At 45.2% G+C, this 17,827-nt stretch overlaps 2 protein-coding genes across 2 annotated transcripts; one reads left to right on the top strand and one right to left on the bottom strand.

The window, feature by feature from the left end:
• Positions 1 to 3,927: 3,927 nt before the first annotated feature.
• LOC138367108 (uncharacterized) lies at positions 3,928 to 4,698 on the bottom strand. Its single transcript, XM_069328512.1, has one exon. The coding sequence runs from the start codon at positions 4,696 to 4,698 to the stop codon at positions 3,928 to 3,930; it is 771 nt and encodes a 256-aa protein (XP_069184613.1).
• Positions 4,699 to 6,953: 2,255 nt separating this feature from the next.
• LOC138367107 (uncharacterized) lies at positions 6,954 to 8,627 on the top strand. The gene has a single exon (XM_069328511.1). It carries the CDS (start codon positions 6,954 to 6,956, stop codon positions 8,625 to 8,627), a length of 1,674 nt encoding a protein of 557 aa, XP_069184612.1.
• The last annotated feature ends 9,200 nt before the right edge of the window (positions 8,628 to 17,827 follow it).

Raw genomic sequence — 17,827 nt, 5'->3', positions numbered from 1 at the left:
TACTGGCTACGAGGGCCAGTTTCCAGTCCCGTTCAGCCCACAACACCGCCGCTGCTGACCTCTGGTGAGGTGGTGCTCAGACGACAACGCCATCTATGGAGTGGATATGTCGGGCGTTTGTGTCTGAGCCTGTAAGTGAGGTGCTTTAGTGTGTCCCTGTTATTGATGACGTGTCTGCTTACAGAGTCGACCTGGGACTGCTGTAAGGGAAGTTGAGTCAGTCTACCCAAGGCAGCCGTCCCCATACCTTGTGCTTTGCTGCAGCAGCTGTGAGTCGCCTCCCGGAGGAACACTGTGGTGTTACCCTGCCAGTGAAGTGGCAGTTGAAGGATTGTCGTACCCGGGACCGACTGCTGGAGACGATTGACCACTGGGGTATTATGGACAGGAGAGTGATCTGTGGTATCACACGAGGCTCCTGACTAGGGCGCTACCCTAGTATCGCTCGTGGAGTGGCCTGAACAGCGTTGCTGATCCGGAACCTGCCAGCAGCTTGCTGGACTTGTGGTTGACGGCCTCCACGGCGGTGCCCCAGTGGAACTGTGTTTTGGCTGGCCTGTGTCCGGGGTAGACTCAGCTTGATCGAAGGATTCGTCAAGTGACCACGAGAGCACCGAGGACTTGGCACCGAGAGGATCCAGCGTCTTCAGGAGAAGACGACCGTGTATATACTTCCCCTGTGTAGTGTTAATACCCCTCCCCCTGTGTAACTTTTATATATTATTTATTGGTGAAGGTAATTATAATCTTAAGTTTTTGCCTTTCTTTCCCTTCCCCTTTTATTTTACTTGCGTCACGGATCTCATCCCTTGAAAGCCACTACTGGCTTGGGGCCGGATACCCTTCCTCTAATAACATCAGAGTACGAACCCAGTTGCGACCCGAGAGGGCCGTAACAATGGGAGATCACTTTACACCCCATCATACCAGCATGCTCGCTCGTACACTTGGGCGACAATGGCCAGTGGCGTCACCACATGGCGGACCCAACACGGTGGAATACTAAGTCTAACAGGGGCCTGTAATGACACCTCACTTACACTGCCCTGATTCCACCAATTGTCCATTGTCCATACAACACTAGACAGGATATTCGAACCACCTGTTACACCATGAGGCTCTGCCAGCTGCCTCATGGGTGCCCACTGTCTCTGAGGCTTTTTTACTGGTCCTTCCATACCTCATCGGCCTCAATTTCACGCAAATTGGGCCTAGACACAACCCAGGATGGCAGGAGTGCCATCCACGCTGTGTAACAAGGGAATGACAGCGATTAACGGGGTTGGAGGTGGCAGGCTGCCACCTCCACCCAGCTACGTCCTCTTCCACTTGCTGCCCAGCTCAAACTGCCTATTTCGCGGGCTAGGGGAACTCAAAATGTCCATATCTCCCCCCCTTCTTTGTCTTGACCAATCAGCACAAAGCCGACACACGAACATGGTGTCGCTTCCAATAACAGCTGTTCGCGCCAAAACTCAGCTAGGAGCAGAGATGCCTAAACCAATCACAGGTCTTCCTCACCCTCAAGCGTCCCGTGACGTCACAAGGAGGGGGAGGCCTAAAGACAGTGTCTGCCTGTCTCACATGGGGGGGGGGCCAACGTTCACCCCTCTGTCCTTCCCCCCTCTGACAGTTATAGTCAAGTATCCTACTGGCACCGCTCACTTTCAACTCCCATCCTATTTCACAGAAACAGGAAAATTTCTGTAATTCTCTCTACAGAGCAATCGCAGACCTCTGACTAGTCTCAAATGATAGTCCATAGCATGAGCTTTCATCCAACACCCCACAAGTGTATGTTAGTTTGAAAACTTCTTGACTTGAGTACCTAGAGCGACTAGCCTAATCTAGAAAACTAGGAAAACTAGCTGAGGGAATCTACATTCCCCTCACAGTGGCCGGCTACTGGTGGGTTGAGTACAGAGCCTCGTTGCCCGCCACTGGTGGGTTCAGTACAGAGCCCTGTGGCCCACTACTGGTGGGTTCAGTACAGAGCCCTGTGGCCCGCTACTGGTGGGTCCAGTGCAGAGCCTTGGGGCGCGCTATTAGAGGGTCCACTACAGGGCCCCTGGGCACGAAACTAGATGGTCCAGTACAGGGCCCTGGCTCACGCCACTAGAGAATCCAGTACAGAGCCTTGTTGCATACCACAAGAGGATCAAGTACAGAGCGCTGTGGCACGCAACTAAAGGGTCCAGTAGAGAGCCTTGGAGCACGCCACTGTTGGGTCATCGTATTTGACATTGCTCTCAAGTCTCAGGAAAATGTTTGAAAATAAAATGAAGTGATAGACAGGAGCGACGACTTGGTATGGGTCCTGTATCAACCCGAAGTTCACCTCGTGATATGATAGTTAATATGCTATAATTTCTTCCATTAACTTTTTCAGCATCTACGCCAAGCTTATTGACCCACAGTTAAAAGACTGACATATTTCCCTCTTCCTAAATATATGAACCGTTTGAGCAGCTCTCAAGTTCCATAACATATACTGATAAGTGGGAAGCTGAGCTGCTTCTTCGCTTCCCTTAGAACTCCTGTCCTAAGCTGCCCTTCAGGTCCTACGCGTGAACAACCTGAGGAACTTCCCTGAAAACGCTTGAACGACACGGAGGTTAATTTTGTTTATGCTTTTCAATAAATTTCCTCAATATTCTGAATGCTACACAATACATATTTTCATTGCCATCTTGATAGATTTATAAGATGAGATAATTTTCGAGACCCGCTTCTGTGAAGACTGATACGTATGGTTATGATTAATAATACACTGCAGAATACCTATTGATCTATAGGAGACAATTTCTATTTATATATATATATCAAACTCATTCATTCATATATTTGTTTAGCCTACGCCTGAAACAAACCAGCATTTTTTCAGGTCTTCCTGCAATCTCCAGTTCTCCAGCTGGTATCTTTTGTTTGGGTTCTATTTTGCATTTATTTATTTAACCCAATTTATATTCCCTTTGCTACAGCCTTTAATTCATATATTCATACGTATACTTCTGTTACGAAACTCCTTACTCTCAGTTCTAGAGAATGTAAGTTAAACTTCTGATAGTAAATAGACTGAAAATGAACTGCATAATCTAACTGGGACCTAACAAGAGCAAGAGAAATCTAAAGAATAATATTCTTTTTTTTTTTTGCTGTTTTTAAAAATAAAACCCGGTTTCCTATTTCTTTTATTATATACATTTGTGCATATATTTTTTTGGCTTGTGATCTTTACTAATAGTGACTCCTTGATATATTGCATTGCCTGCAAATTTGCATATGTTGCTGTTTGAATTTGCATGTGTGGCGGTGTTTAATGGTGTGGCGGGAGGTGTGACAGTAGCCGGGGGTCCTGATGACAGTCTGGTGTGTGGCAGCAGTTGTGGGTGTGGCGGTAGGCAAGAGTGGTGTGGTTGGCATAGAGGGGGGGGAGGGTGGTAGCAGTTGTGGGTGTGGTTGGCGTAGAAAGGGCGGGGGAAGGTGACGGAGGTAGGGGCGTGCGTTTATTAGCAATTTAACTCTAATATTTACCTCTCAACCCTTTGATGTTAACCAATTTTCCTAGTCACTTGTTCCATAATTCATTCTGCACTCGTCAGCCCTACACCATGTTGCTCCTCCCTCCTTGAGCATGATGATGAGTGATGGGCTCCGCCTCCAGCCCCCTTAAACACACAGGGAATGAAGGGGGTGAAGCGAGACGCCATTAACTGCAATATAGGGGTCTAGTCCCCTCTCCACGACTCTGAAGGACCAGTGTCTTGAAGGGTGGAGGACTGCATAGTCCCCCAGGGACAAGGATGTAATGATATTCCATCTGGAGGGATCAAGGGAGACCAAAGGCTTGTAGCTGTCAGTCGTGGAGGTGTTTGTGTTCCTCCCGACCAAAACATGCGGGAACCATTTCCGTTTATAGTCACTACTTCACATAAACGGGACAAGGAGATCATGAGACAGAAACGGGTAATTGTATGAGTTTAGAACACATGTTTCTGAACCATTAAAGTGACGCCTTAAACTGCCGGGAAATATTATCTGCAAACACAGAATATTATATACATGCTGAGAGTACATGCTACTGGCGATGTGCTCAGAGACTACGCTACTGGCGATGTACTCAGAGAACATGCTACTGGCGATGTACTCAGAGACTACGCTACTGGCGATGTACTCAGAGAACATGCTACTGGTGATGTACTCAGAGAACATGCTACTGATGATGTACTCAGAGAACATGCTACTGGTGATGTACTCAGAGAACATGCTACTGGTGATGTACTCAGAGACTACGCTACTGGTGATGTACTCAGAGAACATGCTACTGGTGATGTACTCAGAGAACATGCTACTGGTGATGTACTCAGAGAACATGCTACTGGTGATGTACTCAGAGAACATGCTACTGGTGATGTACTCAGAGAACATGCCCCTGGTGATGTACTCAGAGAACATGCTACTGGTGATGTACTCAGAGAACATGCTACTGGGGATGTACTCAGAGAACATGCTACTGGTGATGTACTCAGAGAACATGCTACTGGTGATGTACTCAGAGAACATGCTACTGGTGATGTACTCAGAGAACATGCTACTGGTGATGTACTCAGAGAACATGCTACTGGTGATGTACTCAGAGAACATGCTACTGGTGATGTACTCAGAGACAATGCTACTGGCGATGTACTCAAAGAACATGCTTCTGGTGATGTACTCAGAGAGATTTTACTCAGTCATTTAGATGAATATATTATTTGCTCTATCCAGTATTATAATTAATTTTCCCAGTTTAAATGATTTTAAACTTTTAAGTTAAGTACTTTTTGAAGATCACTTGAATAAAATCTCTGCCAACATCTGTTATTTTTTCCTGCTGACTGAGAGCTGACTCATGTTGGCACTGATGAAAGTATTAAATACGTGTTTGCCTTTCATGTAAAGTTTTTGTTTTGAGGAATTTTGCATTTTTCCAGTTTTTTTTTGGCTCTGTAACATTTTGCATGTGTTCAACAGCAAACCTACTTAGGGTGCGTATGGTGTTGAACAAGTACGTGATTATGCACACACGGACGTTATGCCGTTAAAGTTGTGGTGAAAAGTTATGGTGACAGTTATGAGTTATGACAGTTATGACAGTTAAAAGTTATGAGTCGGCAAGTTATGTGGTGACAAGTTATGTGGTGACAAGTTATGTGGTGACAAGTTATGTGGTGACAAGTTATGTGGTGACAAGTTATGTGGTGACAAGATATGTAGTGACAAGTTATGTGCAGACAAGTTACGTGGTGACAAGTTATGTGGTGACAAGTTATGAGGTGGCAAGTTATGTGGCGACATGATATGATGCGACAAGACAAGTGGTGACAAGTTATGAAGTGACAAAGTTATGTGATGACAAGTTATGTGCTGCCAAGTTATGTGGTGACAAGTTATGTGGTGATAAGTTATGTGATGACAACTTATGTGGTGACAAGTTATGTGGTGACAAGTTATGTTGTGACAAGTTATGTGGTTGTAAGATATGTGGTGACAAATGATGTGGTGACAAGTTATGTGGTTGTAAGTTATGTGGTGACAGGTTATGTGGAGACAAGTTATGTGGTGACAAGTTATGTGGTGACAGGTTATGTGGAGACAAGTTATGTGGTGACAGGCTATGTGGAGACAAGTTATGTGGAGACAAGTTATGTGGTGACAGGATAAGTGGTGACAAGTTATGTGGTGACAGGATAAGTGGTGACAAGTTATGTGGTGACAAGTTATGTTGTGACAAGTTATGTGGTTGTAAGTTATGTGGTGACAAGTTATGAGGTGACAAGTTATGTGGAGACAAGTTATGTGGTGACAAGTTATGTGGTGACAAGTTATGTGGTGACAAGTTATGTGGTGACAAGCTATGTGGTGACAGGTTAACTGGTGACAAGCCATGTGGTGATAAGTTATGAGGTGACAAGTTATGTGGTGACAAGTTATGTGGTGACAAGCAATGTGGTGACAAGTTATGTGGTGACAAGTTATGTGGTGACAAGTTATGTGGTGACAAGTTATGAGGTGACAACTTATGTGGTGACAAGTTATGTGGAGACAAGTTATGTGGTGACAAGTTACCTGGAGACAAGTTATGTTGTGACAAGTTATGAGGTGACAAGTTATGTTGTGACTAGTTATATAATGACACATTATGTGGTGACAAGTTATGTGGAGATAAGTTATGTGGTGACAAGTTATGTGGAGACAAGTTATGTGGAGATAAACTATGTGGTGACAAGTTTTGTGGTGACAAGTTATGTGGTAACAAGTTATGTGGTGACAAGTTATGTGGTGACAAGTTATGTGGTGACAAGTTATGTGGTGACAAGTTATGTGATGACAAGTTATGTGGAGACAAGTTATGTGGTGACAAGTTATGTGGTGACAAGGTTTGTGATGATAAGTTATGTGGAGACAAGTTATGTGGTGACAAGTTATGTGGTGACAAGTTATGTGATGATAAGTTATGTGGTAACAAGTTATGTGGTGATAAGTTATGTGGTGACAAGTTATGTGGTGACAAGTTATGTGGTGACAAGTTATGTGATGACAAGTTATGTGGAGAAAAGTTATGTGGTGACAAGTTATGTGGTGACAAGGTTTTGATGATAAGTTATGTGGAGACAAGTTATGTGGTGACAGGTTATGTGGTGACAAGTTATGTGATGATAAGTTATGTGGTAACAAGTTATGTGGTGATAAGTTATGTGGTGACAAGTTATGTGGGACAAGTTATGTGGTGACAAGTTATGTGATGACAAGTTATGTGGTGACAAGTTATGTGGTGACAAGTTATGTGGTGACAAGTTATGTGGTGACAAGTTATGTGGTGACAAGTTATGTGGTGACAAGTGTCATGAGGGAAGAAGAGGGGCAGAGCTGCGGTGAGCCCCACGGGTGAGACTCCGTCACTGCTCTACAGTATGGTTATTACGGCCCTGTTTTCCCCCTCCCTCGTGACGGTGCTGTGTGCACCAGTCCTCGTGACGGTGCTGTGTGCACCAGTCCTCGTGACGGTGCTGTGTGCACCAGTCCTCGTGACGGTGCTGTGTGCACCAGTCCTTGTGACGGTGCTGTGTGCACCAGTCCTTGTGACGGTGCTGTGTGCACCAGTCCTTGTGACGGTGCTGTGTGCACCAGTCCTCGTGACGGTGCTGTGTGCACCAGCCCTCGTGACGGTGCTGTGTGCACCAGTCCTCGTGACGGTGCTGTGTGCACCAGTCCTCGTGACGGTGCTGTGTGCACCAGTCCTCGTGACGGTGCTGTGTGCACCAGTGCTTGTGACGGTGCTGTGTGCACCAGTGCTTGTGATGGTGCTGTGTGCACCAGTGCTTGTGATGGTGCTGTGTGCACCAGTCCTCGTGACGGTGCTGTGTGCACCAGTCCTCGTGACGGTGCTGTGTGCACCAGTCCTTGTGACGGTGCTGTGTGCACCAGTCCTTGTGACGGTGCTGTGTGCACCAGTCCTCGTGACGGTGCTGTGTGCACCAGTCCTTGTGACGGTGCTGTGTGCACCAGTGCTTGTGACGGTGCTGTGTGCACCAGTCCTCGTGACGGTGCTGTGTGCACCAGTCCTCGTGACGGTGCTGTGTGCACCAGTCCTTGTGACGGTGCTGTGTGCACCAGTCCTTGTGACGGTGCTGTGTGCACCAGTGCTTGTGACGGTGCTGTGTGCACCAGTGCTTGTGATGGTGCTGTGTGCACCAGTCCTTGTGACGGTGCTGTGTGCACCAGTCCTTGTGACGGTGCTGTGTGCACCAGTGCTTGTGATGGTGCTGTGTGCACCAGTGCTTGTGATGGTGCTGTGTGCACCAGTCCTCGTGACGGTGCTGTGTGCACCAGTCCTCGTGACGGTGCTGTGTGCACCAGTCCTTGTAACGGTGCTGTGTGCACCAGTGCTTGTGACGGTGCTGTGTGCACCAGTCCTTGTGACGGTGCTGTGTGCACCAGTGCTTGTGACGGTGCTGTGTGCACCAGTGCTCGTGACGGTGCTGTGTGCACCAGCCCTCGTAACGGTGTTGTGTGCACCAGTCCTTGTGACGGTGCTGTGTGCACCAGTCCTTGTGACGGTGCTGTGTGCACCAGTGCTCGTGACGGTGCTGTGTGCACCAGTCCTTGTGACGGTGCTGTGTGCACCAGTCCTTGTGACGGTGCTGTGTGCACCAGTCCTTGTGATGGTGCTGTGTGCACCAGTCCTCGTGACGGTGCTGTGTGCACCAGTCCTTGTGATGGTGCTGTGTGCACCAGTCCTCGTGACGGTGCTGTGTGCACCAGTGCTTGTGACGGTGCTGTGTGCACCAGTCCTTGTGACAGTGCTGTGTGCACCAGTGCTTGTGACGGTGTTGTGTGCACCAGTCCTTGTGACAGTGCTGTGTGCACCAGTGCTTGTGACGGTGCTGTGTGCACCAGTCCTCGTGACGGTGCTGTGTGCACCAGTCCTCGTGACGGTGCTGTGTGCACCAGCCCCAAACACAGGGATCTCGGCAGCACCTGAGGACACACTAGGCTATCAACCGTTCAGCTTCAATCAACTCTACAGTCAATGGCCGCTCTCGACCTTCAATAGTACTACCGTTACTCTACCAATATTGAAATAATATAACTTTAATACGGGTTAAAATGTTCACCTTTTACAGCACAATAGTATTAAAATTAATCATTTTCAGAATTGTAAAATATCTAATAATGATACTAATCTTTTAACAAAAATATTAGGCTGTACTTCTCCTATTGAAGAATTTAACCACTCAAATACATGAACATATAATTACCCTAATCACTTATAGATATAGTCTCGATACATCCTGCCACATGTGTGTATATAAATATATGTAAATATTAGTAAACGTGTTACAAGTTCCCCTGGGAACACTTAATCAACAAAAAGGGGTAGAGGAGAGCAGTTACTTAGCTAAGACAGCTAATATCTTCAGCGGCTGACGCTCCTGTGCGTCCCACAGGTCACTGGAGTCCAGTCACCACATTCTCAGCTGTTTCCTGACGTCATACGTATCCTCGTTCCTCCTGTTCCTTTCTTGGATGTCACAGGGGTGGCGCCGATCCTACATTGGTCTCTTCTCCTGTAGTAATCTCGGAGAGCCTCCGCCTCTTTTGGCGCACTAGAGGGACGCGTGCTGGGGAACATCCACAGCGGGCAACAAAATTTAATCTTCCCGGACTGTCGTTGCTCCTCGAGATATACCGCGGAACATATATATATCCAGGTAGCCTTATGTCAATGCCTGTGCACTGATTCACTGCAATTGATGAAGATACTAGAATTGGCGACTTCACCAGTCGCCAATTCAATGTATTCGATTTCGTCATCGAATACATCGAATATGTTATCGATTACATCGAATACGTTATTTCCATTACTGAACGGTATCACAGTCTGGTTGATACCTGGTTGATGGAGTTCTGGGAGTTCTACTCCCCAAGCCCGGCCCGAGGCCAGGCTTAACTTGTGAGAATTTGGTGCACTAGGCTGTTGCTTGGAGCGGCCCGCAGGCCCACATACCTACCACAGCCCAGTTGGTCCGGCACTCCTTGGCGGAATAAATTTAGTTTCCTCTTGAAGATGTCCACGGTTGTTCCGGCAATATTTCTTATGCTTGCTGGGAGGGTGTTGAACAACCGTGGACCTTCACTGGTTCTATTCTGCATTTTCTTCCATGTCGTTCACTCCAGTACGTTGTTATTTTACTGTGTAGATTCGGTACTTGGCCCTCCAGTAACTTCCAGGTGTATATTATTTGATATCTCTCTCGTCTTCTTTCTAGTGAGTACATTTGGAGAGCTTTGAGACGATCCCAATAATTTAGGTGCTTTATCGCGTCTATGTGTGCCGTATATGTTTCTGTATTCCCTCAATTTCAGCAATCTCTCCTGCTCTGAAGGGGCAAGTGAGTACTAAGCAGTACTCAAGTCGTGACAACACAAGTGACTTGAAGAGTACTACCATTGTGATGGGATCCCTGGATTTGAAAGTTCTCGTAATCCATCCTATCATTTTTCTGGCAGTCGCAATATTTGCTTGGTTATGCTCCCTCAACGTTAGGTAGTCAGACATCATTATTCCCAAATCCTTTACATGCTGTTTTCCTACTATGGGTACATTTGATTGTGTTTTATACCCTGTATTATGTTTAAGGTCCTCATTTTTACCGTACCTGAGTACCTGGAATTTATCACTGTTAAACATCATGTTATTTACTGATGCCCAGTCGAAAACTTTATTAATATCAGCTTGAAGTTTTTCAATGTCTTCAGCCGAGGCAATTTTCATACAGATTTTTGTGTCATCTGCAAAGAATGTTACGAAGCTGTGACTTGTATTTTTGTCTATATCTGATATGAGAATAAAGAAAAGCAGCGGTGCAAGGACTGTACCCTGAGGTACAGAGCTTTTAACTGCACTTGGACTAGATTTTATATGGTTGACCGTTACTCGCTGAGTCCTGTTTGACAGAAAACTGAGTATCCAGCGTCCTACTTTACCGGTTATTCCCATTGACTTAATTTTGTGTGCTATCACGCCATGGACACATTTATCGAAAGCCTTTGCGAAGTCCGTGTATATCACATCAGCATTATGTTTTTCCTCTAATGCCTCAGTGACTTTGTCGTTGTGCTCAAGTAGCTGTGAGAGGCACGATCTTCCCGCTCGAAATCCATGTTGGCCTGGGTTGTGAAGGTCATTGGTCTCCATGAAATTGGTGACCTGACTCCTAATCACTCTCTCAAATACTTATATTATGTGCGATGTTAGTGCAACTGATCTATAATTCTTTGCCAATGCTTTGCTCCCTCCCTTGTGTAGAGGGGCTATGTCTGCTACTTTAAGTGCATCTGGTATCTTCCCCATGTCCAAGCTCTTCCTCCACACTATACAGAGTGCCTGTGCTACCGGCACTTTGCATTTCTTTATAAATATTGAACTCCATGAGTCTGGACCTTGGGCCGAGTGCATGGGCATGTTTTCAATTTCTCTTTAAAAATTTAGTGCGCTCGTGTTGATATCAGTTATATTTACAGGGGTTTGAATATCCCGCATAAAGAAATTGTCTGGCTCTTCCACTTTCATGTTGTTTATTGGAGTGCTAAACATGTCCTCATACTGTTTTTTTTAGGATTTCACTAATTTCTTTGTCATCCTCCGTGTATGAACCTTCACTTGTACGAATAGGTCCAATACTGGCAGTGGTTTTTGCTTTTGATTTCGCATATGTGAAGAAGTATTTTGGATTTTTCTTTATTTCCTGAATTGCTTTCTGTTCTAACTGCCTTTCTTCAGTTTCATATGAGTGTTTAAATTTCCGCTCGATTTCTTCAATCTCCCTATTTAAATTATTACTTCTTTGACGGGAATGTCGTGTCTGCATAAGCAGTTCCGTTATTTTTTTTCCTGCGTTTATAGTGTCGTCTGCGTTCACTTTCTACGTTGGATCTCTTTCTGGCTTTCCTCAAAGGAACATGTTTCAGACAGACTTGATACGCTTCCAAAATCAGTTTTTCTATTCCTTCTGTAGGACTTGTATTACTTAAAACAGTTTCCCATGGAATGTTTGTAAGTTCCCCTGTTTATTATCTCCCAGTCAATCCTTTTATTATTAAAATTGAATTTACTGAATAGCCCCTCTCGCTTTATCAACGTTTTAGGTCTATTCTGAGTATTCTGAGTCTGTTCACTGTATTCAATATCTTGATAAGCAAGTCAACGATAATAGGCTTCTGTTTTACTCGCTCACTTCACTAGTTATCACAGGGTTGCTAATATCGAAATTAAATGAAACACTCCTATTCCAAGGTCACAGTTAAAACTTCACTTGCCTCTTCAGAGGCAAAAATCAAAGTAGCAATTTCGTACCGTGGCCTTAGCCGGGTCTCCACCAGCCTCTTCAACAGCTACTCCTTGTTCATTAACACACCGGCTTGTAACTACCTCCGACACTCACTAGTCGGGAAAGCCACCAGGCTTCAACGGTTAGTCCATTCACGTTGACCTACCTAGGCCAACGAGGGTACTTGCAACTCCCCCCAAAGAACCCGGCGTGATATTGAATACCTCACGCTCTCAGCGGGTCTCTTCGACGAAAAATATGCTCTTCTACTTTTTTCCAAACGGTCCCCCATGCTTCTCAAGTGTAGCCAGAGTCCTGCTGTATTATCCTCTGAGCTCAATTCGTCACTTATGATCCAAATCTGTCGGATTTCCGCGAGAACGCCAAGCTCACATCATCTGCGCAAAAAGTCTGGTTGAACAGTGAGCAGATGCTTGACTATGACGTTACAGAATGCTCGACGCTCTTTTGCTGAGAGCTTGAGCCGCCACCACCACTCACCTTTCTCGTTGTGTGAGCCTGAGGCATGTGTCGCTGCATTCCATCAAGTCCCAAATGTGTCTCTGCATTCCACCAAGTACTTGATGTGTCGCTATCTCCCTGAGCGCCATTTTGTTTCTAAATTTGCGCCACAAATTAACCACTTTATAGCCAAATATTTCTTAAAATTAATTACAGTAAAAACCATGATACTTTTTAACTTAAATTACAGCTTGGGCTGTCTGGGATCTTCCTAGGTGGGGGAAAACGATTCTTGGGGCCGGAAAGGACTTATTAGACAGCGATCAAAACAAAGTTAGGTAGTGGCAAGTTATGTACTTCCCTAGTTGTGTTTGTGGGGGTTGAGCTCTGGCTCTTAGGTGACAAGTTATGTGGTGACAAGTTATGTGGTGACATGTACGTAGTTATGTACGGCTCTACTGGGATGCAACCGGGTTCTTCTCTGGTGGTAGTAGAGTTTGGGAATCTGGCCCCAAGTTAGTAGAGGCTTTCAAGGGGTGTGTTCCGTAATGCAAGTCAAAGCTATCAAGGAAGGTGCATTGAAGACTAGTATTCTAATTTATATATATATATATATATATATATATATATATATATATTCCCACCACCATAATTTAAAGTCATAAAAGGGAATTATTACTACACAATGTACAATGAGGTTTCCCTCTCTGAAGACGCTCAACACTCGGCGATGCTTCTTCTAGGTAGCCCTGGTCTCGGCTTCCGTGGCTCACGATGAATCCACGATAACTCTACGACGAATCTACCCTGGCCACAGGCCAGCCAAATCACAGTCCCACTGGGTGCCCCGTCGTGATGGCCTTCAACCACAATCCAGCCTGTAGCTGGCAGGTACCGGTCAGCCTCGCTGTCAGGCCACTCCACAACTAATTCTAGGGTTGCGAGCCCTAGGCAGAAGCCTCGTGTGACCCGCTGATCACTCTCCTCATTAAGCACCACAGTGGCTAGTCTCTTCCACCAGCCAGCCCCGGATAAGGATATTCCCGACACTGCCACGCCTCAGGCAGGCTATTACACTCTCAACAGAGTTCGTCCGGGGGTGGCTCACAGCTTCTTCAAAGCAGACTCGTGAAGAGACCTTGGCTGCCTTGGGTAGACTCATCCATCGTCCAACACAGCAGTCCCAGGTCGACTCTGCAAGCAGACACGTCATCAGTACTGGGGATACTACCTGGGGCCACCAGGAAACATCACTTACTAGCTTAGACACAAACGTCCACCTCTTCACTCCATAGATTGCGTTGCTGTCTAAGCGCCACCTCACCAGAGGTCAGCAGCGGCTACGTCACGAACTGACTAGGACAGGAATCCAACACTTATTGCTGGCCTATCCTGTCACCACTAGATGGTGTCGTCCATTTGGAGAGGGTTTCGGGAGCGGACTCACAGATGGCGTTGTCGTCACTGCTCCGTGCTCCGACGCTGGACTCGGGTCCGTAACAGTTATGTAGTGACAAGTTATGTGGTGACAAGTAATGTGGTGACAAGTTATGTGGTGACAAGTTATATTGTGACATGTTATGTGGTGGCAAGTTATATGGTGACAAGTTATGTGGTGACAAGTTATATGGTGACAAGTTATGTGGTGACAAGTGATGACAAGTTATGTTGTAACAAGCTATATGTTGGTCTTTTATGTAGTAACCAGTTCTGTGGTGACAGGGTATGTGGAGACAAGTTATGTGGTGACAAGTTAAGTGGTGACAAGTTATGTGGTGACAAGTTATGTGGTGGCAAGTTATGGGGTGAGAAGTTATGTGGTGACAAGTTATGTGGCGACAAGTTATGTGGTGACAAGTTATGTTGTGAAGGTTATGGTGAGAAGTTATATGGTGACAAGTTATGTGGTGACAACTTAGATGGTGACAAGTTTGGTGGTGACAAGTTATGTGGTGACAAGTTAGGTGGTGACAAGTTAGGTGGTGACAAGTTATGTGGTGACAAGTTATGAGGTGACATGTTATGTGGTGACAAGTTATATGGTGACAAGTTATGTGGTTACAACTTAGGTGGTGACAAGTTAGGTGGTGACAAGTTATGTGGTGACAAGTTAGGTGGTGACAAATTAGGTGGTGACAAGTAATGTGGTGACAAGTTATGGTGACAAGTTATGGTGACAAGTTATGCTGTAGCTATCTTAATTATAACCTCTTTTCCTATTTCAGACAATGGCTGCTACTAGAAGACAGTGTTTGAATACTCGAGATGCACAATGTTATATACGTGGAAGCGTCACTACCCCGTCAGTGAACGATCATTAGTGACTAAAGGCGCAACTCTAACTCTCCTGCTAAACTTAGACACCAGAACAAGTCTTGGGCTCTACATCATGTATACAAGTATACTGTAAGTCTTGGGCTCTACATCATGTATACAAGTATACTGTAAGTCTTGGGCTCTACATCATGTATACAAGTATACTGTAAGTCTTGGGCTCCACATCATGTATACAAGTATACTGTAAGTCTTGGGCTCCACATCATGTATACAAGCATGTTGTAAGTCTTGGGCTCCACATCATGTATACAAGCATGCTGTAAGTCTTGGGCTCCACATCATGTATACAAGCATGCTGTAAGTCTTGGGCTCCACATCATGTATACAAGCATGCTGTAAGTCTTGGGCTCCACATCATGTATACAAGCATGCTGTAAGTCTTGGGCTCCACATCATGTATACAAGCATGCTGTAAGTCTTGGGCTCCACATCATGTATACAAGCATGCTGTAAGTCTTGGGCTCCACATCATGTATACAAGCATGCTGTAAGTCTTGGGCTCCACATCATGTATACAAGCATGCTCTAAGTCTTGGGCTCCACATCATGTAAATAAGCATGCTCTAAGTCTTGGGCTCCACATCATGTATATAAGCATGCTCTAAGTCTTGGTCTCCACATCATGTATACAAGCATGCTCTATGTCTTGGGCTCCACATCATGTATACGGCATACTGTAAGTCTTGGTCTCCACATCATGTATACAAGCATGCTCTATGTCTTGGGCTCCACATCATGTATACAAGCATGCTCTAAGTCTTGGTCTCCACATCATGTATACAAGCATGCTCTATGTCTTGGGCTCCACATCATGTATATAAGCATGCTCTAAGTCTTGGTCTCCACATCATGTATACAAGCATTCTCTATGTCTTGGGCTCCACATCATGTATACAAGCATGCTCTAAGTCTTGGTCTCCACATCATGTATACAAGCATGCTCTATGTCTTGGGCTCCACATCATGTATATAAGCATGCTCTAAGTCTTGGTCTCCACACCATGTATACAAGCATGCTCTATGTCTTGGGCTCCACATCATGTATATAAGCATGCTCTAAGTCTTGGTCTCCACATCATGTATACAAGCAAGCTCTATGTCTTGGGCTCCACATCATGTATACAGGCATACTGTAAGTCTTGGTCTCCACATCATGTATACAAGCATGCTCTATGTCTTGGGCTCCACGTCATGTATACAAGCATACTGTAAGTCTTGGGCTCCACATCATGTATACAAGCACGCTGTAAGTTTTGGGCTCCACATCATGTATATAAGCATGCTGTAAGTCTTGGGCTCCACATCATGTATACAAGCATGCTGTAAGTCTTGGTCTCCACATCATGTATACAAGCATGCTGTAAGTCTTGGGCTCCACATCATGTATACAAGCAAGCTCTGTATCTTGGGCTCTACATCATGTATACAAGCATGTTATTGAACCATGTTATTGAATTCTATTCCTGTTAAAAACCATGTTATTGAATTCTATTTTTGCCAGGTCATGACCACAGGATGCAATATGAAAATTAAGCAAAAACTCCTGTACCCAAGCCTGAATTGAGCATTTTGCCAGTACCCAATTCAGACGAAATACGTGGGCATAGAAGGTGATTGTTTTAAGTAAATGTTCAAAATAGTTTTGAACACAAAACTTGACGTTGTAGGCAAAAATCCTTCAAGTTTTCCTCTCCAAAATTTATGAGAGTGATTTGGTCCTCAGTGAGGATGATTCCAGCAAGATTTAAGAACACATCTCTGGGTCGTCGAATCGACATAGGTCCTCCATATAATGTTAGTTTCTTGGTGATCCTGGTTTCGGTGCTGTGTCGATGTCGATCTGTGAGGATGTCGAGGTGTTGGTCGATACGAGTACTGAGGTTTTCGTCGATGTTGCTGTTTCTCTATTGGTTTGTAGCATGAAGTAGTTGCGTTTTGTTGTCTTTGATCTCATTTTCTGCCTTGTGTATCTGATTTCGAATCAGATTTGGCAATATTTTATCGTGAAGGCTTGATTTCTTGTTGCTGGGTCGTACGTTTTAATATTTTGTATATTTTGGTAGCAGTCTCTCTTGTAAACATATGTTGTTAAATATCTGGGTATAAACCCATTCCTAAATCTGGGTATAAACTGTCACGTTATGTCCAGACCGAATGAGATGGCCTGGAAAGTGGTGTTGGAGATCCTGTTGGATGACATATTGAACCTCGAGACGCAAAAGAACATTACGACGAAAGACACCTTGCAAGCAGAACTTATTGCAGAAGGAGGAAAGATTAGAGGCACCATACTGTCCCCCGAGCTCAAAGCGGCAGCTTTGGCGAGAGCCAAGAGCCTTGGCGAGAACAAGGAGATAGTCGTCAGGAGAGGTGACAAGTCACCAATATACGTTATTCTTAAAAAGACGAATATTTGGCGAAAATGAGCCTCATATTCTATGACCAAACTAAATTCCAAAGGGTAATGAAGGACGCTACAGCCGAATTGAAAACGAAAGTAAACAGATTGATCGAAACTGTGAACGCCAAGAAATTGTACTCCACCTGCCAAAGGTTATTGGGGAATACAAACCAGTGTATGCGTTTGGAAATGTCAAGACCCACAAGCCTGGAAACCCACTTCAGCAAATCATCAGCCAGAAACCCACACCCATGTACAGACTTTCTGAGCGACTCAACGACTACTTATGTACCCTGTGCTTTCAGCCTGAAGTCACCAAAGGAATTTGTTGACTTACTGCGGGTAACACGGGCCACAGGGATAAGTGCCTCGTTGGATGTAGAATCACTGTTTACCAAAGTACCCGTAGATGAAACAATCGGGATGATAACGGCTCTTGACATACCAGAGAACATACTTAGAAAACTACTCAAAGCTTGCACTAAAGAGGCACCCTTCTTGAGCCCAGATGGGCACATGTATAAGCAAGTAGATGGGGTCGCCATGGGTTCTCCCCTATGTGTCCTGTTTGCAAACTTCTACATGGGTTCCATCGAGCAGAAGGTCTTAGTTGACATGGACTTGAAACCCGCCATATACTACAGGTATGTTGATGACATTTTTATGAAGGAACCTAATGCCAGACGTCTGCAGGAGCTGAAGGAGGCATTTGAGTGGAACTCTGTGTTGAGTTTCACGTACGAGATGGAGAAGG

The sequence above is a fragment of the Procambarus clarkii genome, chromosome 21 (genome assembly GCF_040958095.1).
Source record: "Procambarus clarkii isolate CNS0578487 chromosome 21, FALCON_Pclarkii_2.0, whole genome shotgun sequence".
Lineage (NCBI taxonomy): Eukaryota > Metazoa > Arthropoda > Malacostraca > Decapoda > Cambaridae > Procambarus > Procambarus clarkii.
The sequence above is the reverse complement of the archived record's forward strand: the minus strand, read 5'-3'. Positions and strand labels throughout refer to the sequence as shown.